At 37.3% G+C, this 21,632-nt stretch overlaps 1 protein-coding gene across 1 annotated transcript in view; it reads right to left on the bottom strand.

Annotated features, from left to right (window-relative positions):
• The window catches only part of AGGF1 (angiogenic factor with G-patch and FHA domains 1), a 33,390-nt gene extending 12,299 nt beyond the window's left edge, over positions 1-21,091 (bottom strand). Inside the window, exons 1-9 of the mRNA XM_012462129.3 lie at positions 20,527-21,091; positions 16,906-17,008; positions 15,673-15,875; positions 14,703-14,867; positions 11,400-11,588; positions 7,043-7,373; positions 5,460-5,571; positions 4,946-4,997; positions 787-888 (exon numbers count right to left, since the gene is read on the bottom strand). Coding sequence (XP_012317552.1) covers positions 787-888; positions 4,946-4,997; positions 5,460-5,571; positions 7,043-7,373; positions 11,400-11,588; positions 14,703-14,867; positions 15,673-15,875; positions 16,906-17,008; positions 20,527-20,742 — 1,473 coding nt within the window. The 5' untranslated portion in view covers positions 20,743-21,091. The remainder of the gene's footprint in view (positions 1-786; positions 889-4,945; positions 4,998-5,459; positions 5,572-7,042; positions 7,374-11,399; positions 11,589-14,702; positions 14,868-15,672; positions 15,876-16,905; positions 17,009-20,526) is intronic.
• Positions 21,092-21,632: the final 541 nt, after the last annotated feature.

The raw sequence follows: 21,632 nt of genomic DNA, 5'->3' as shown, positions 1-21,632 counted from the left end.
CTTGGGCTCCCAAAGTGCTAGGATTACAGGCATGAGCCACCGCACCCGGCACCTCTATTTTCTTATTATATGCCAAATACTTCACTACATGCTGAGGATGTAAGTATTAACTAAATAGACATAGCTTCTGCCTTTAAGAAGTTTCCAATTTAGTAACATTTCCATTAAGACAATTAAAAAAAAAAGCGGGGGGGGAGGACCTGGCCAGGTGCAGTGGCTCACACCTGTAATCCCAGCACTTTGGGAGGCCGAGGCAGGCAGATCACGAGGTCAAGAGATCAAGACCATCCTGGCCAACACAGTGAAACCCTATCTCTATTAAAAATACAAACAAAATAGCCGAGTGCGGTGGCACGCGCCTGTGGTCCCAGCTACTCAGGAGGCTGAGGCAGAAGAATCACTTGAACCCAGGAGGCAGAGGTTGCAGTGAGCCGAGACTGCACCACTGCACTCCAGCCTGGGTGAAAGAGCAAGACTCCGTCTCAAAAAAAAAAAGGAGGACCTTCAAATTTGCTATTAAGAACATTTACACATTTACGCTGAATGGCTTTACAATGGATTCATAACTGAAAATAAGGCATAGATACATAAGTAGAAGTCAAAATTCAACAGTCAAGTAAGCACCCACTGATGATATACTTTTTTCAGCCTTTCTGGAAATTCTTTTCCAAGCAACACAACTGGGCTTAACTCTAATCTGAACCAAATGATAAAGATTATGGCCTTCAGAAATAAAAAAATTCAGTTTAAAAATTATGTGCAGGCAATTAATACATATACACTCACCTGAAGAATCTGTTTTCCATTAACAATTGTACCATTTTGACTGCCTTGATCCACAAGGACATAACTTTGTAAGTCATGGTCAAAATGAATTTCTGCATGAAACTTAGAAAACGAAATCAAGCAATTATTAATTACTACACTTTTTAAAACCATGAATAACAATTTCTGTATGATATCATGATGTTAACTTGAGTCTTTGATAATTTAGATTTTATTATACTTAATACTTTTCAGAAACACAAATTACTATATGCTTCTGGTAGAAACAGAGGCTACAGAAGAAAATGTCATCTATAACTCTACCTTTACCATGAAAAATTTAGTATTATGTCCTACCCTTTTCTCCTTTGTACTGGAGTTGAGATTATAATTTGAAAATTTTTCACCTAATGTATTTTCCGTATCATTAAAAACTTTGTTTTTTGAGATGGGGTCTTGCTCTGTCACCCAGGCTACAGTGCAGTGGTGTGATCACAACTTCCTACAGACTTGACCTCCTGGGCTCAGGCAATCCTCCCACCTCAGCTTCCTGAGTAGCTGGGACTACAGGCGTGTGCCATAATACCTGGCTAATTTTGAATTTTTTTGTAGAGACACGTTTTTCACCATGTTGCCCAGGCTGTTCTCGAACTCCTGAGATCAAGTGATCCTCCTGCCTCGGCCTCCCAAAGTGCTGGGATTATGGGCATGAGTCACCACACCCTGCCAAAAATTTGTAATACAAAACATGATTTGAAACACTCAAGGCCAACTTCTCAGAGATGTTTCCAAGATCTTCAATAGTTAGGACTAATCATTTCCTCCTTGTTCCATAGCACTTTATTCATCTTATTTTGCTTCTTCATCTTAACATTGTCATGAGGTTCACCAAGTTGTTATACAAAGTTATAGAGTTGCTGTTCATTCATTTTGCTGAATGATAATACATTGTGTGGCTATACCATAATCTATCCCTCCATCCTTCTGATAATGGACATTCAGGGTTTTTCTCCAAGGTGTTACTACTTTTAAAAATATTACTATAAACCTTCTTGTACCTGCAATCTTTTTGTGTACAAAATGCAAGCGTTCCTCTGGAGTACACACTTAGGAACAGAATTATTAAATCATAATATAAGCAAATCTTAAACTTTACTAGATACTGTTTTCCAAAGTGGTTGTATCAATTCATATTCCCACCAGCAGTCTGTGAGAATTCTTGTTGCTCTATGTATAGTAAACCAAAACTTGATATTGCCAAAATTTTTAATTTTTGCTAGCCTAAGAGGTGTGAAATTGCCTACTTGCATTTTGCTGATCGCTACCAAAACTCTTTTTAATATTTATTAGTTGTTTGAGTTTTCTTTTCTGTAAATTTTCTTTTTATGTCCTTTGTACACTTTTTCCCAACTGAGTTTAGAAAACTTTCTACACTGCCAAACCCTATTCCAAAAAGCTGTTCTAAATTATGTTCCCAGTAGTAGTGATATTTAATAAATAATGAATGAGGACAAGCACGGTGGCTCACGCCTGTAATCCCAGCACTTTGGGAGGCTGAGGAGGGCAGATCATGAGGTCAAGAAATCAAGACCATCCTGGCTAACACAGTGAAAACCCGTCTCTATTAAGAATCCAAAAAAAAAAAAAAAATTAGCCAGTTATGGTAGCACACGCCTGTAGTCCCAGCTACTGGAGAGGCTGAGGCAGGAAAATTGCTTGAACCTGGGAAGCACAGGTTGTGGTGAGCTGTTACCGCACCACTGCACTCCAGCCTAGGCAACAAAGCGAGACTCTGTCTCAAAAAACAGTAATAGGCCAGGCACAGTGGCTCACACCTGTAATCCCAGCACTTTGGGAGGCCGAGGCAGGTGGATCACAAGGTCAAGAGATCGAGACCATCCTGGCCAACATGGTAAAATCCCATCTCTACTAAAAAATACAAAAATTAGCTGAGCGTGGTAGTGCGTGCCTGTAGTCTCAGCTACTTGGGAGGCTGAGGCAGGAAAATTGCTTGAACCCATGAGGCGGAGGTTGCAGCGAGCCAAGATCGCGCCACTGCACTCCAGCCTGGTGCCTAGAAACAGAGCGAGATTCTGTCTCAAAATAAAAAAATAAATAATAATAAATAAATAAAATCATGAATGAAAATTGATACCTTGGCTTCATCTGTATTTCTTAGATTACTAGAAAGACTGAATGGTGTTTCATATATTAACCATGATATTTCATTTACTGTGAATTGCCTGATACATCTTTTGCTCACTACTGGTGTCACAGTGGGGTTTGAAAACATAAATTTGCATGAACTTTTAAAAATCAAAGAACATACATTGTGTCATATTTGTTGTGACTGTCCCGGTCTGCCTTTTAATTTTTTCTTAACATATAAAGAGTAAAATTATTTTGTCCTTTGTAATTTTTGCCATTTTTTAAACTCAGAAAATCTTCTATCTAGTGGTTAAATACTTGTTTTCTCCCCTTAATATTAACATAAAGTTTCTTTTTAAAAAGTTTTTCATCTATTTGGATACATGGTATATGTGCTATCAAACTGACTTCACCAACAAATTATCCACCCCACCAGCGGATATTAGTCTAAAAGAAAGAAAGAAAAAACAGAAATGCCACCAGAAGCCTGGTGTGGTGGTGTGCCTACAGTGCTAGCTACTCAGGAAGCTGAAGCAGGAGGATCACTTAAGCCCAGGAGTTATCAGGGGCTACAGTGCATGCCACTGCATTCCAGTCTGAGCAAAAGAGTAAGACCCTGTCACTATTTTTAAAAAAAAGCCACTACAGGCAGTTCTAAGGTTTAGACTGAAGGTGGGGAAGAACCTTGGATCTCTTTGCTATTTAAGTTACAGATAAGGTTTTTTATTTAATTTTTTTGGAGGCAGGAGACTCAAGGGTCATAGTGAAAAAGCAAGATAATCTGGTTAAAGTTAAAATTATGAGGGCATTTTCCTCGTTTTGAATGCATTCCCAAAACATGAAAGTAAATAAATAGACTTTCAAGTTTAAAATGAGAAATTATATTCCAAAAAAACAAAAATCACATAAAATCTACTTTAGGTCCACATTACAGTCCGTTAAATAAAAGTAAAACGGGAACAATGGAAGGTCAAAAAAAAAGAGAAAAGCAAAAAAGGAAAAGAGATAACAATCATAAGAGAGGAAGGAAAACACAGTACTGGAAAGAGAAATAAAAAGAGCCTCAGACAGATGTGGTGGCTCACGCCTGTAATCCCAGCACTTTGGGAGGCTGAGGCAAGTGGATCACTTGAGCTCAGGAGTTTGAGACCAGCCTGGTGAACCCCCAGGTGAAACCGCATCTCTATGAAACATAAAAACTAGCTGGGCATGGTAGAGCATGCCTGTAGTCCCAGCTTCTTGGGGGGCTAACATAGGAGGATTGCTTGAACCTGGGAGGTCAAGGCTGCAGTGAGTCATGATCACACCACTGTACTCCAGCCTGGATGACAGAGTGAAATCCTGTCTCAAAAAATAAATAAATAAAAAGTAAAAATATATAAAGAGCTTCAGTAGCTAAACCTTTAGTTATTTTCTACTTATATATAACTTGACTTGCAATTCTGTTCTATTTGTTTTGAAAACTCAATTGTTCTTTTTCCTGAAACCATTTGAGACAGGGTCTCATTCTGTCACCCAGGCTACAGTGCAATGGTGTGATCACAGCTTCCTGTAGCTTTGACCTCCTGGACTCAGGAGATCCTCCCACGTCAGCTCAATTGAGAGAAGTTTTAAAGGAGATCCCTGAGTGGTATAGGATATATTCTTGGGTTGTAAAATACTCTGGGCTCAAAGTAACCACCTCCTAAAGTAGCCTGAAGCTAGGTATGATTCATTTTTTAATAGTCATAAAATGTAGCCTGTTTATTTCACTGAATATTCATTAATTGGGTACTACTTTAAGACTTAATATATGCTTTCTATTCTAATCCAGATTCTTAAAAATAAACATGATTTTGTTTATTCAAATTGTGATAAAGAATTTTTATTTTCTGAAGCACTGGAATAAACAAATCTGCACTGCCTTCATTACCATTACTACACTGCATATTAACCTTCCTATTAAATGAGAAAAGTCCCTAAGCTTTCTACAGTAATAATGATATAAAAAATTACATCTACGGGACTATGTTTGAGAAATCAAAGAGCATACCTTACTGACACCAACTTCAGGGATTCGGAGAGTATGTTCCATATCCTTTTCTCTGCAGAGTTAAGTAAAGTTCCTTTAATAATTTATGAAGCATATTATATAAATGTAGCACTTATAGGGTGACAAAGAATGGAAAGAATGTTTAAAAACAGATAATGTTGGCCAGGCGCAGTGGCTCACGCCTGTAATCCAGCACTTTGGAAGGCCGAGGCAGGTGGATCACAAGGTCAAGAGATTGAGACCATCCTGGCCAACATGGTGAAACCCCGTCTCTACTAAAAAATAGAAAAAAAATAGCTGGGCGTGGTGGTGCACGCCTGTAATCCCAGCTACTCAGGAGGCTGAGGCAGGAGAATCGTTTGAACCCAGGAGGCAGAGGTTGCAATGAGCCGAGACTGTGCCACTGTACTCCAGCCTGGACAACAGAGCATGACTCTGTCCCAAAAACAAAAAACAAACAAACAAAAAAATACTCTGAAATAACTGAATGATATAATAATATTAACCATTTTACCTTCCAATTGTAGCAGGGTTTACAGCAGTAATGATAAAGAGTGATCCTGTCTGCAACACAGGTGATCTGATGACAATTACTCTAATACATGGGGGCCAAATTTTGTCTTCATCTGCCAAGGAAAGAAGTGGGTAAATATTAATTTAACTGCTATGAAAAAGAATTCCATAGGGATAACTAGGAAGTATCCATAAAATAAAAATATGTTGGTCAAAAAATCTTAATTCTGACTAAAACAAACTTCTTAAATTCTGCTGTATAATACATAGCAATTGGTAAAGCTTAACACTGTTATTAAGGTGATCAACAGAACGGTTGCTGCGTATTTAGCATCTATCACAGTTATCAAATAATCAACTCTTTCTTAAGGTTTTGGAATAGGAAAATATCCCAAATATTTTTTGTATTATTTTAAGTTACAAAAATTGAGTCCACTTAAAAAAAAAAAAAGGCTGGGCACGGTGGCTCATGCCTATAATTCCAACACTTTGGGAGGTTGAGGTGGGTGGATCACGAAGTCAGAAAATCGAGACCATCCTGGCCAACATGGTGAAACACCGTCTCTACTAAAAATACAAAAATTAGCTGGGCGTGGTGGTGTGCACCTGTAGTCCCAGCTACTCAGGAGGCTGAGGGTGGAGAACCGCCTGAACCTGGGAGGCAGAGGTTGCAGTGAGGCAAGATCACACCACTACACTCCAGCCTGGGCAACAGACCAAGACTTCGTCTCAAAAAAATAAATAAATCAATCAAGAGAAATGCCACTGAGAACCAAAGAGCAAAATAAGCTCATACACTACACAGTTGGCCCTCGGTATCTGTGACATTAGTTCCAAGATCCCTCCTCATATGTTAAAATCTATGGATGTTCAAGTCCTTATATAAATGGTATTGTATATGCATATAATCTATGTGCATCCTCCTGTATACTTTAAATCTCTAGATTACTCATACCTAATACAATGTAAATGCTATATAAATAGATACACTGTATTGTTTAGAGGATAACAAAAGTTTGTACATGTTCAGTACAGATGTAACTTTCCATTTTTTTTCCCTGAATATTTTTGACCTGACGTTGCTTGGATCCACTAATGAAGAACCCATGGATACAGAGAGCCAACTGTAATATGAAATCCTGTGCTGTAAAAGTATGTCTTTATATATTCAAGTAAAAAAAATTAGATTTACCATAATATCCATATTGGATTCATAATGTATACTTTTTAAAGACAACTTGTTTTTCAAAACTCATTTTACAAAAGTACACTACAAGTATCTAACACAATAAAACAGCCTTAATCCATATTTTAGGATTAGAATGTAGCTAACTTGGTTTTGTGTTCTATTGACTAGGCCATTCAATACAATGAAACTTTCTGAAGGTCCTAGTATTAGTCATTTATTCACATCCTACTCTTCAAGAATAACCAAGTGGCTGCCCACATAATTTTCAATAACATCATTAAAATAATGTTTACTTTTTGGCAGATAGAACTATGACTCACTAACATTTTTAATGATTTTACTCTTTTATAGTTACCAGACCGGGCTATTTACTTAAATAATGATTATTAACTCACCTTCATCCTCACTATCTTCTGCAGTTACATTGCCTTCACTGGTAATGTCTTCGTCATAACTATCCTCGGTCTGAGAATCTGTAATTTCACCTTCCTCTGGTTCACTATCAGTCTCCATGATTTTCTCATCTTTAAATGATGTTGAATTAGAGATGTTTTCATGAAGAGGAGACTCTACAGTATTTCTACTGGCTGGAACAGTGAATTTTGGGGGACTATTTTTGTGATAAATGCCTATTTTGGCCTTCTTTTTCATATGTGAAAAATTTTCTTCCTCATTACAGCTTATATGTTCAACACTGAAGGCTTTTTGATCCTCTGAATTCAAATCCTGGAGAAGGGTAGGTAGATAGTGGGAACAGGGGAGAATACTCTTAAACATCACTACCTTACTATATCAAGTTTCAATAAATTCGTGAAGATATATGTTAGTAAAATAACAATGGTTACAATCTGTACCCCCCTCTTCTTCTCACATTTCCTTTCTTGGTTAATGATATTACCATCTTCTTATCATTCAAATTAAAAATCCTATAGTTATCTCTGAGATCCCCTTAACCATATGTAAAATTAGTATTACAAGTACTATACATTGTTCTCAAAATAAATCCCAAATCTGTCCCTCTATCTATTCTCAATGTTTTAACATTCCTAGTTCAAGCCCTCATCACATATTGCCTGGACTGTGGGATAGTGGAGACCAACGATGTCCAATAAAAATGTAACACAAGCCATATTTGTACTTTTGTATTTTCTAGTAGCCACATTTAAAAAGTAAAATTATTAATGAGACAGTTTACATTTATTTTTTTTACTAAGTCTGCAAAATCCAGAGCATATTTTATACTTAACACCACATTTGAGTTTGGACTAGCAACACTTCAAGTGCTCGACAGCCACATGTAGCTGGTGGCTACCTTACTGGACAGCGCAGGCCTAAAGAATACCTATTCTAAATTTTCTTTTTAAACTTGTAACCAATTAGCAAGACAACACAAATAAGACACAGAATTAGCTTTACTTACATCATGAATTTAAAGATTCAAATATACTCAATATGTAGCGAAATTCAGTTTTGCTAAAATTTAGTATTTCAGATTTGGCTTGATAACACTTAAAAGTTTAAAGTACACTATCTTATTCCAAAATTTTAACAACTATCTATTTTATTAATAATCTACTGTACATTTATAGCTGATATGCCTTATAAACAAATCTATTTTTTAATTAACAAAAATTATGTATTTTTATCATGTACAACATGTTTTGAAATATGTACACAATGTAGAGTGGTTACATTGAGCTAATTAACATGCACATTATCGCAAATACTTATTTTTCTGTGGTAAGAAACTTAAAATTTGCTCTCAGCTGTTTTCAAGAATATAATACATTGTTTTTAACTATAGCCACCAAGTTATATAATGGACAAATCTATTATTTTAATCTTAGAAAGAGGGAAGGGTTATTTTGTTTTTTTCCCTTGTTTTCTAACACACTGTCACTTTTCCTTCTACCTTAGAGCAACATGAAGCGAATTCATATGCTCTCCTATATATATATTTTATTTTATAAACTATGACAGCATCTCACACACCTATTTTTAATAACAACATTAAGTTCAGCTTGGAGACTGGCTAAACATTCACAGTTTGATAAATTCTTTTTTTTTTTTTTTTTTTTTGAGACAGAGTTTCGCTCTTGTTACCCAGGCTGGAGTGCAATGGCGCTATCTCGGCTCACCGCAACCTCCGCCTCCTGGGTTCAGGCAATTCTCCTGCCTCAGCCTCCTGAGTAGCTGGGATTACAGGCACGCGCCACCATGCCCAGCTAATTTTTTGTATTTTTAGTAGAGATAGGGTTTCACCATGTTGACCAGGATGGTCTCGATCTCTTGACCTCGTGATCCACCCGCCTCGGCCTCCCAAAGTGCTGGGATTACAGGCGTGAGCCACCGCACCCGGCCTTTTTTTTTTTTTTTTGAGATGGAGTTTCGCTCTTGTTACCCAGGTTGGAGTGCAATCTCAGCTCACCGCAACCTCCGCCTCCTGGGTTCAGGTAATTCTCCTGTCTCAGCCTCCCGAGTAGCTGGGATTACAGGCACGCGCCACCATGCCCAGCTAATTTTTTGTATTTTTAGTAGAGACGGGGTTTCACCATGTTGACCAGGATGGTCTCAATCTCTTGACCTCGTGATCCACTCACCTCGGCCTCCCAAAGTGCTGGGATTACAGGCGTGAGCCACCACACCCGGCCCAGTTTGATAAATTCTATACGCTTCTAGCAATACAAATTCACCAGGGACAACAACAAGGGCAAGGATATGAAAAACCATGAGGAGCTTTTACATTATAAAATTATAGCAAAAAATTTCTCTTAAAAAAGCAGTTTCTAATCTTGTATATTTATTACTTACTGAACAACATATGCAGGGAAAGCTATTTGCCAGTACAGAATGTTAGATATCCATTAAATGAAAAGAAAGTAGGGCTTATTTATGGGCACTGAGGCACATATGTATATTTCAAATTATTTACTCCTATCTCCCCTACTGTCTTCCTTCACATAACCTCCACCTACAAAAAGTGAAACTCAAAAATATCTTTAAAAATAAAGAAAACAGCTAAAGATACTCTGATGGCCTCACAGGTACCCTAGAATCCTCACGAAATTCTCAAAATTCCAACAGGACTTTTCTTAAACTTCTTGTCTTGGAATTCACATATTTTCAAAGAAGGATGGCAAAGATGAGTAGTTATGGGAGTGAGGTTGGACCAAAATATCACAGAATGCTTTCGACCCTATTCTCTAGTTTTTCAGGGAAGGCTATATATACTCTTTTTCTATTGTTAGGGAGAGGTTTTTTTTAGATGGAGTCTCACTCTTGTCACCCAGGCTGGAGTGCAGTAGCATGATTTTGGCTCACTACAAGTCCTCCACCTCCCAGGTTCAAGCAACTCTTCTGCCTCAGCCTCCCAAGTAGCTGGGATTATAGGCACCTGCCACCACACCTGGCTAATTCTTGTGTTTTTAGTAGAGATGGGGTTTTACCATGTTGGCCAGGCTGGTCTTGAATCCGACCTCAGGAGACCCGCCCACCTCAGCCTCCCAAAGTGTTGAGATTGCAGGCATCAGCCACTGCACCCAGCCCACAACCTACCCTTTCAAACAGTTAAACCACTAGTAACAAGCACAAGCCATTAAAACAGAGATCTTGAAAGCAAACAGAAAACTCACTTTTAGTATTTTAGTCATATACTCTTCTATTCCTAAGTATTGTCAACAAAAAACAGAAGAACAGAAACAAATCAAATAAAGAAAAAAAAACAACAAAAGAATCCTAATTCCTTATGTGAACTTTAGAATTTAATGTCAAGTAATTTTTCTTTGGTTAAGAAAAGAAAAACTGGCTGGCACAGTGGCTCACGTCTATAATCCCAGCACTTTGGGAGGCCAAAATAGGCAGATCACTTGAGCCCAGGAGGTCGAGGATGCAGTGAGCCATGCATGATGGCACCACTGCACTCAACCTGAGTGACAGAGCAAGACCCTGTCTCAAAATAGGACAGGACAGACCAGGAAAGACAGACGGGATGGGATGGGATAGAAAACGAAGAGCTAAAATTTCAAGAGTAAGCTATCAAATAGTTGCCACAGTTGATAAAATGTCAATACAACAAACAAGCCTCCTTTCTTACCTATAAACCACCAACCTTATCTGTTTAGAGAGTAAAAATAAGAACTCTGATAACTTTTTATAGTTTCCTTCTTTCAATTTAACATTGTACAATAAGCATTTTGGGGGTTCCCCTTAATCTTTATAAGTACCATCTGAAAGCCTACATAATACTTTTTCAATTAAATATAACTATCACTTTCTTAACCATTATCTTGCAGGTCATTTAAACTCTTAATCCTAATAAATGTTACGTCAATCCATAGTCGCCAGCAATGGATTTTTTGAAAATGTTTTCCTAATAGGTAAAAAATTGCTCCACATGACTAAAAAAGTTGAACCTGTATCTATGTCTACCTATAAACTGTGTTTTTCTTTTATTATGAATTGTGCATTGACATCAACTTATCAACTGAGGGACTGAATTCTTCTTCCAAACTATACAACATGAGATATTTTAACCGCCCTAAATCGACCTCCTTCGAATTTCAAGAAATGCTTTCTATTTCTAGTGATAGTTTATGACAAAGTCCATGTTTGCTCCATCTAAACTTTCCTTGGTTGTTATCTTAAAGGGTGTGTTTGAAATACAATTAAATGACTGTCAGTTTCATAAAAAATTTTGGTTTAATTATCATATTATCACCAATGCATAAATTTTTAAAATTATAAAGACATTACCTTTTCCTCATTTGTTGCAGAAGAATCTGGATCCTTTCTCTTCTTCTTCAATTTTTTATCTTTACTTTGTTTTGTGGTAGAAGTCTGATAAGGTTGCAAATCTACTCGAGAATGAAACTGATAGCGACCACTTTCCACATCACAATAGTAATAAATTCCAGTGGAAGGATCATAATAGAGCTGATTTTCCTTTCAAAATCAAGAAAAAACATAAATTATATTCATGTACAAGAAAATAAACTTAACAAAAATGGCAAATATATTCAAATGTAGTAAACATTTCTTTGAACAACTATAGTATTTTCAGAAGACAATGAATTAAAGATAAGAGAATAAAAAATGCTTTAATCCTCCAAAATACGTTACTATTCAATAGCTGACCTACTTTTTCTAGTGTGAGAAACAAGTAAATCTAAATATTAAATTGAATCATGTGAAATTGTCAATACTTGACCATTTTTAACTTATAAGAAACAGCAATTTCATATGATTCCACTTAATACACTAACAAAAATTGATACTACTTTTGAAGGCATGAAAACTAAGGCATGCATAAGAAAAAGCTGGCCATATAAGAGCAACTCTAGACACTTTATTCTTAATGACTGCACAATAATGATGTGGCAGTATAAACCCCTAAACCCTCCTATGCCATAAAACAAAGATTTGTCTTTTGATGTTCATTGCTTAAAATCAGAGAAGAAAATTATGAAAATAATGTTCATGCATACCAAAAAATAACATTCTATATAATAAAATCAATAAACAATTGTCTTCACTAATTAGTTCTATAGTAAGTAAGACTTGCAAGCAACCATGCAAAAATGTATTTTGCAAACTATAGATTTAAAAACCAGAAAGATAAAATTAGGTAATCACTTGTATTTATGATACACTGGCCAGTACTCTATAACTAAGATTTAAGTGAACAGTCTGTATTTTATTTACATCATAAATCCATGCTGACCAGATTTGGAAACATCTTACGATGTACTGAAATTGAACAACTAAAACTTCCAAAAAAAGAATAATTTATTTTTCTAACTATTGATACTTGCAATTTACTGTCTTTAATCCATGCATTTTGCAGATCTCTTACAAAAATATTTCAATTTCTCACCATCTTTCTCTTAACTAAGAAATTGAATGGAGGCTTTCCAATCTTTATTTCTAGTAATAATGGAACTGTTACAATTCAAACCTTTTTCATCTGTTTGTCAGCCCAAAACATAGACATTTTCAAAATATAAAAACAATTTTTTACAAAATAAAAATTAGCCCAATAAAAATGACAACACAACGAAGTTCCTAATTTACTTAGAAATATAACCTGCAAAATGTAACTAACCATTTACAAAGCAACTGATGTCAAGAGAAAGATACAGAAAGGAAGGCAGAAGATTGACAAAGACTAATATCTACTTGAAACTGTTGTTTTCCTAGAAACTAACTACTCCCTTTGAATAAATGATTAAACATTAATTTACTGGTTATTAATTAGCATTGTCAGTTAGCATCCCCCATGAAAGAAAACCCTCTCTTCACAAATGACTTACAGTTTACTATATGCAGACTGACAAACTAATGAAATCTCTTACATTAATTGAGATATTTAGTATTATCCTGATATTCTCTAGATAAGTTAACAATAATTCCAGTAACTGGAATGATAAGCAACAATTCCACTTCTGTGCACCACATTCTATAGTTCCTCAGAAAACCAGATTACATTACTAGACTCTTAAGGTTGAGATACGTGAGTGAGTTCTATCACTGTCAACAAATCCTGAATGAAATCCAATTAAGTATTAGACTTCAACAGCCATAACACTGTATTATAAATCAAGAACTTTATTTTCTGGTTCTGTCCTCGTCAGTGATCCATTGTATTTTAGATCTCACGTTAAATCCCTAGGTCTCACTGTTAACAGACTGATTTTTGTTTATTTGTTTGAGACAGGATCTCACTCTGTCACCTAGGCTGGAGGGCAGTGGTGCAATCATGGCTCACTGCAGCCTCCATCTTCCCAGCTCAAGAGATGCTCCCACATGAGCCTCATGAGTAGCTGGAACTACAGGATGAGCCACTACTCATCCTATAGTCTGATTTTTTTAAATTTTTTATAGAAACAGTTTCACTGTGTTGCCCAGGCTGGTCTTGCACTCTTGACTCAAGCAATTCTCTTGCCTCAGCCTCCTAAAGGGCTGGGATTACAAGGAGTGAGCCACCATGCCTAGTTAACAGACTGATTTTTTAAAAGGGAAATGCTTAAAAGGCACAGAATATAAAACACTGGCTATAATAAACATGCTACTAAGAATTCAAGAAAGAAGTCTACTTATGTGGCCTAAAATTAATTCATAAAGTATTTGAAATAATTTTTTAAATTCTCACCCCAAGCCTAAAATTAATAATCTTACTTCTTTATTAATTCTATGAAAAAAAGTTTAGGTTCTAAAATATTTTACAATGTAGTTAATTGTCTGCTTTTATTAAAAAAGCCCTAATATTTTTACATGTTATTTTTATACATAAAGACTTCTCCAAAACATTATCTATAATAATCACAATAAACAACCTTATTTTAAAAACTTAGAAGTGTGGCATCATAAGCTGTTTTAGAATTCTCTGCCAAATAGTTCTGAGTCAAACATAATTTTTTTTTCTTCTTGAGACAGAGTTTCACTCTTGTTGCCCAGGCTAGGGTGCAATGGCGCGACCTCAGCTTATTACAACCTCCGCCTCCCAGGTTCAAGAGATTCTCCTGCCTCCGCCTCCCAAGTAGCTGGGATTATAAGCATGTACCACCACGCCCAGCTAATTCTGTATTTTTAGTAGAGATGGGTTTCTCCATGTTGGTCAGGCTGGTCTCGAACTCCTGACCTCAGGTGATCCACCCACCTTGGCTGCCCAGAGTACTGGGATTACAGTCATGAGCCACTGTGCCTAGCCAAACATAATTTTTAAATGCAGCTTTTTGCTTTCTTACTTCAACTTAGGGTTTAATATTTGATATCAGGCACTAAGAATGTATCATACAATATTAAAAGGTCTGAGATGAAGTTTGAGACCAGCCTGGCCAACAATGGAGAAACCCTTCCTCTACTAAAAATACGAAAAATTAGCTGGGTTTGTGGTGCACACCTGTAATCCCAACTACTCAGGATGCTGAGACATAAGAATCGCTTGAACCTGGGGAGTGGAAGTTGCAGTGAGCTGAGATTGCACCACTGCACTCCAGCCTGGGTGACAAAGGGAGACTCTGTATCAATTAAAAAAAAAAAAAAGTCTGAGATACTTACAGAATCATAATAGAAACCAGTGCTGTGGTCAAAATACAGTCCAGTATTTTCATCATAACTAAATCCAGTCTGTGATACAGCTGCTTCTGCTGCAGCTCTCAAACTTTCAGCTAATGATGAGCCTTCTAAGGACGTATCTTCTGTTGCTAATGCAGAAGCTGGCTCCTATAAAAGATACAGTCATGCCAAGTAAGACAAAAGCTTCTGTACATCAATTATAAGTTAACTAAATACCTGAAATTGTATTTAGGAAATTATTTCAATTTCTACAATGAAAAAGGATGGCTATCAATTACGATTTGAACCACTTTTTACAATAGTTACTAGTGTGTCAGTAAATTCAACTTTGACCCAGTTTTGAAGGCACTAAAAATGAGTGACAATTATTCGAGAACAAATGTATGATACCACAGGGAAGCCATCCACAAAATATAGACCCTGAAATATTGGCTAAGACAAAGATCTAGATTCTTCAGTAATTATATGTTCAATGGGAAAAAAATTTCAAAATGATAAATGAAGGAGAAAACTGTAGATTAAATGAGATATATCAAACACAATGGGGATCCTGATTCAAACAAACTATAAAAACAAATTTATAGAACTTGCAGGGGAATTTGAACAGTGGCAGGGTATTTGACATAACGGAACATTAAAATTTTTTTTAGCTTTAAATGTGGTATTGTTGTCCATAGTTCTTTGGTTGAGTCAAAATATCTGGACAAGTTTTTAGTTTATGTGTATCATAAAATTTTGGAATACAATGTAGCAGGAAAACCACTACACATATGAACAAGTTCGAATTTTTGTTTTTGAAAAACTGTAATATTCTTTGCATAATTACACACAAGAATGTTTATAACCCTTGCATATGCTGTGATGAACTAAAGAAGTCTATCTTTCCACATAGTAACAAAAAAGAAGGACAAGTTCTTGGACATCAACAGTTTCATGCTTAGCATTTCATTACCTGTAAATTTGAGGCAAAATGGTCCTCTTGTCTACATTTAACATTTTCTGTTCTATCAGTACCAGGGTAAGCATCATTTTCTATTTGTAACTGGTCTTTGGAATTCAAAGTAGACGTTTCGATATCTTGATCTTGTTGATCTAACAGTTCAGTCACTTTATCTGGAAGACTAACATCATTGTAGTATGTCTGATAATAATAATCTGTAGCAAAAAAATTAAGTGAAACATATCATATTAGAATAATGTATATAAAAAGGACTTAATTCCAAAACACTGGTATTTAAACACAAAAAGCACATACTTCATATAAATGATTTTTATAACTGTATAAATTTTAAAAGATTAAAACAGATGGTACAGGTTAAGTGTAGAAGTGTATATTTTTTATTCTAATGTCTCCTTCAGGACCCTAGCTGTCAGGTTAAAAAGAGGAAAAAAAGGTTAAGTTGGTTTACATTTTTTACAACAAGAGTAAAATAAAAATAGGTAGATGGGTTATGTTCTCTTAAAAAAAACTTAACTCTCAACTTCTAACCAGGTACCTTAATACTATTGCTTATCAACTGATAATGAAATAAAAATGCAAGGAATTAGGGATTGATTTTTTTTTTTTTTTGGTCGAATTTCTCTATTGATGCAGACTTTTTAAAACATATCATACAGATAAGTAAGGTTAGCACTACTGCAATGTTTAGCAATTTAGGCAAATTATGTCCTGAATGAAGCAAGGCAAAACTTAATAGGAAAGATGACTTCTTCTTGTGATGCATATATATTAAAACTCAGTATCTCAGCTATTTTGCCTTATAACATAATGCTACTAGTGAGGCCATGGTGGTGGGCTCACCATTCTCACGAGGGTCTAAGAGATTAATACTATACAAAATTCTAATCAGAACTCATCAACAAGAAAACAAACGCCCCTGGTCACAAGGAAGGCCAGCCTATGGAAGTAGATGGCTAACTGCATGCCAAAAATTACTCAGTGAGTGTGCCACTGAAAATATAATAGCAACATTACAGAAATCACAGGAATGACAATACATTTCTACTTTTTCCGCCAGAAGAACAAATTGATTACCTGAAAATACCGTATTATATGGAGAGAAGTCAGCAGTATTAACAATTCTCATTTACCTTGATCTTAGTTTATTTTAAATTTAAAGAAAACTCAACATTAGCATGATTTGAATGTAACAGTATTAGCATATCCTCACTATAAGCTGAATACCTGAGATTGACCAAGGAGCATGGTTCTCTGTTTGTACTTCTACATCAGACTTTTTATTATCTTCATTTCTCCCACAATAGAGTATTTTACTGAGTTCTTCCACCTGAAAGAAAACAAGGCTTTAGGAAAAAGAAATCATGTAACAATCTAATAATATACATACCAGTCTCTTGCTGTTATGTTTTTCTTGATAAAAGTTTTAGAGAAATGTCAAGAACAGCAAGTTTCCCTTTCAAAAAAGCTAAAATTATTTTACTTTTTACATTTAAAAGACATTTTTGCCGGGCGCAGTGGCTCACACCTGTAATCCTAGCACTTTGGGAGGCCGAGGTGGGTGGATCACCTGAGGTCAGGAGTTCAAGACCAGCCTGGCCATCATGGTGAAATCCTATCTTTAAAGAAAAAAAAAAAAAAAAAAAGACATTTTTATTCCTAAATTCTTACTAAATGACCAAATATCTCTTTCAAAAGTTGAACTAGATAATGAGACTTTGTGAACAGCATCCTTTATTTCTAACAAATAAGAATGTTTTTATGTTAAATTTTTTTTTTTTTTGAGACAGAGTCTCGCTCTGTCGCCAGAATGCAGTGCAGTGGCGCAATCTCGGCTCACTGCAACCTCCACCTCCTGGGTTCAAGCGATTCTTTCGCCTCAGCCTCCTGAGTAGCTGGGACCACAGCCACGTGCCACCACGCCTGGCTAATTTTTGTATTTTTAGTAGAGATGGGGTTTCACCATGGCCAGGATGGTCTTCATCTCTTGATTTCGTGATCCACCCACCTCGGCCTCCCAAAGTGCTGGGATTACAGGTGTGAGCTGCCACGCCCGGCCTATGTTAATATTTTAAAGTCAGTAGTTCTCCCTAAAGAATTAGAAATTTTTTTTTTTTTTTTTAAGATGGGGTTTCACCATGATGGTCAGGCTCATCTTGAACTCCTGACCTCAGGTGATACACTCATCTCGGCCTCCCAAAGTGCTAGGATTACAGGCGAGAGCCCCAGCACCCAGCCAAGAATTAGAAAATTTTAAAATGACAAATTCTCATCCCTACTGAATTATCTAATATCATTCTGTATCTTCCACTTGGAATTAACTATCCACTTGAATATGTTAATGCCACCTACAAGCTTTAATACATTTTTTCATTAAACAGTAGTCCTATAATTAACTGCAGCAGAAGAGAACAGGAAAGGTGACTCTCCAACAGGGGCATCTGTCCTACGTGTACTTCACATATACACCAAAACACCCTTAAAAGGATGCTACTACATAGGACAGAGAGATACACACCGAAATACCCTTAAAAGGATGCTACTACATAGGACAGAGAGAAACAGAGTGTGGAAATGCCCAAAAGCAGATAACACATTGCCTCAGTAAATTTACCTCAGTCTGAGGACCTCAATATGAGACAATGTCTCCTACACACATGAAACCAACTAAAAAACAAGCTTTTAAATATTGATTTAATGATAAAGCTAAAGCAGAGAAAGGTGCTAAAACTGATTATATAGATTATCCAAGCACTTCATGAGTTATTCAGTCTGTTGCTACTACCAGGGCAGGAACTATATTGAGGGAAGCAAGACATGGAGCATGAAAAATTTCAGGCACTCCTCTGATTCATACAAGTACAGAGTCCATACCTGGGAATTAGTGCCCCATTAAATTCCTTGCCCTAGGAGTCTGACTGCCTTGACCTAATCCTGGCTCTGGCTACTATCCCTATTAGTATGAATTAGACTACTTAGTATCTAGCACATGATGTGCACTATACTTGATGCTTTGGGTAACATCTCATTAATGCACACAGCCACCTGAAATATTAGTTGTCCTAACCCTAATTTTACATATAAAGTATCTGACAAGTAATTTGCACAAGGCTATTTTTGGACCTTGTACAAAGTCTATACATATTATGGTTCTCTAGTAGTTCATCATTAATTCTCAAGCAAACTTTTTAAGTGCTCCAGATAAAACATATTCAGTAATTTGGGATGACAGTTAATCAAATCCACCCCTCCCCAACCAAGGGAGGCTGATTAGGAGAGTTAAGGAGTTATTACTATCCAAAGTAGAGTCGAGACTTTCTATGCGATTAAATTTTTAATATTGGACTAAAAATGGAAGCACGTGGAGGACAGTGCAAGCAGTCACCTTCTGTTCGCTTCTGCTGCAGTTATTTAGTTCTACGACTTACATATAATTTAGTTCTACTACTAATAATGCACTTACAAGTGCATTAAAGCTTGTAAGTGGAATTAACATATTTAATAAATACAGGTGGAGAACACTGAATGATATTAGATAATACGAATGGGAATTAATAGCATTTAAATTTTCTAATTCTTTAGGGAGAATTGCTGATTTCTTAAAATATTAGCATAAAAACTTTCTTTTTTTTTTGTAAGAAATAAAGGATCCTGTTCACAAAGTACCATTACTTAGTCTGACTTATCAAATTACAGTAACATACAAAATGCTGGCTCTTTGAAGATTAGCAAAAAATGTTTTCTTTTAGAATCTCTAACACAAGAACTACTTTAACAATTTAGAATTATAAAGGAGCTTTTCAAACGGCTGTCGTTAAAAAAAAAAAGTCTGTCATATTTTGCTCCCCTCTCCCCATATTTCTTACCATATCTGTATTCTCCTAGCACAGTTGTACACACCGTTAGGTGTTCAAATTGACTAAACAAATAAAAAGTTTCCGATATCATAATGTCAAGAACTCTATGTAACGGCCATACAAAGTCGATGCAACTCAGCAGTTATTTTCATAGCTCATTTGGTAACAAAACATTAAAAAAGTTTGATGACGTTTTAGTGCTCAGCCTATATACTGGTTTTAGTAAGCGTATCAATAAATTATAAAGAACTAGACAACAGTTAAATTGAAGCTAGTAACTGGAAATAACCGGGAGAGGGTGCAACTGCCCAACAGATCGAGGTGGAAAAAAATATATATTATGCTCTTGGTTTTTTTGTTTTTAATGTGACAGTTTAAGTATTACTATTTGTCCCTACTATTTAGTCTGAAAACGAAATAAGCTGCTTAACGTCTCCAACAAAGGCAGTTATATATCTTCCTTACTTCCACAAGAAAACCCAAGACGATAAACGCTCAGAGCATAGCGTTCAAAAGTTTGTAAAATTGTTTGTTTTCTCATGTTTCATTTTATTTCACCTTCACAACTGTGAGCTATCATTCTCATCTGATGGGGAACTGAGGCTCAGTATAAGTTTACACATCCGGGAAATGGCAGAGATGCTATTCTGACTCAAGGTCAACATTTTAATAAACTCAAATGTGATCTAGAATAAATGCATCTACTGCCAATGGGATGTTGGGTCAAGTGAGAACGAAGACAATGTAGCCATAGTACTGAAGTTCAATTCACGCCAGCCGCGGGACATTGATTCAATCAAGTAACCTGAACTCGGGTTTGCTCCTAATGTACCTGGAATTGTAACTATGCTGACCTTTTACTTCTAATTATTTCAAGTACTCTATAGTAGTTCTGAGCCCCTGCCAGGGACCCCTTCGGAGACTATTATGGGCTTCGAAGAAGACCTCGCCTCTGGCTGGCTGGGGCGCGGGGCTGAGGCGGACCGCGCACCTGCGTGCGGAGCTCCTGGTTGTTGCTTTCTGCGTTCTGGTATAGCCGTTCTGTGTGATGCAGCAGCTTCTCGATCTCCCGCACCTGCCGCTTACAGCTCCGCAGTTCGCGTTCCAACTTCTCCACCTTCCGCCTCAGCTGGGCCAGCTCCGGCTCAGGGGAGGCGGGCGGCGACACCGAAGGCGGCGGCGGCGGGGACGGCGCCTCCGAGGCCATGAGGTCCGGCGCGAGACGGCTAGTAGTGGCGGAGGGGCTGCGTTCAGGCCGAAACGGCCGTCGGCGGACCCAGAAGCCAGGGGAGCGCGTGGGCAGCGAAAGGCAGCCTCACACCCGGCTGGCTGCGGTGGCCCCTGGCCATGACGCCCAGAAACTTGCTTGCAGCTGAACGGGGCTGCGGGCAACAAAGGATAGCCCCTGCTCGATGTGCGCGGCCTGGAAACTGGAGAACTTTGCTGGGAACTACCTTCTTCTGATACAGAGACAGGAGGAGGAGCGTTGTATCGGGGTCCGAAACCACGGGCTAGAAGCTCTCCAGCGGTTCCCGACTTGAGCCGGAAACAATGGCGCCAGCGGTGGGCGGGGCCAAGACGGAACAGGAAACTACGGAAAGTGGGAAGGACCGGATAGTGTACCTGCGGACGTCTGGCCTGCGGAAGGGCGATCCCTGAAGGGGTCGAGAGATGGTGGCAATGTGGCCCTAGAGTGATAGGGAGGCTTGCAGCCTCTGATCTTAGCGATTTGCACTTGCTGATGTTCCTTCAGCAAACGTTTGGCATAGTGTGCATTTCCTAGCTCCTTGTTTTACAGATAACAGAGTACCCCATAAATTATTTGTAGGGGACTAATAAAGATAATAGTAAACCGGGAATGGAATGTACTGTTCTGATGCTCTACTTACTAATGTTAACTGAAAAATGAGGAGGTTGATAAATTTAAAAGAGAGCTTTATTTCTCATGAAGGGTTACAGCCTGCAAGGTGGCCATTCTGACAGGCTTGGAAGCATAGCCTATGGTCAGAAGCTGAGAACAGACAGTTGGAGGGAAAGGCAAAGAGAACAGTTTATGGTGAGCAGGGTGGCTGAATATACATATTCAATGAGCTGTAG

This window comes from Aotus nancymaae, unplaced genomic scaffold (assembly GCF_030222135.1).
Source record: "Aotus nancymaae isolate 86718 unplaced genomic scaffold, 86718_ANA_hifiasm-v0.15.2.pri h1tg000014l, whole genome shotgun sequence".
In the NCBI taxonomy this organism is placed as follows: Eukaryota; Metazoa; Chordata; class Mammalia; order Primates; family Aotidae; genus Aotus; species Aotus nancymaae.
The sequence above is the reverse complement of the archived record's forward strand: the minus strand, read 5'-3'. Positions and strand labels throughout refer to the sequence as shown.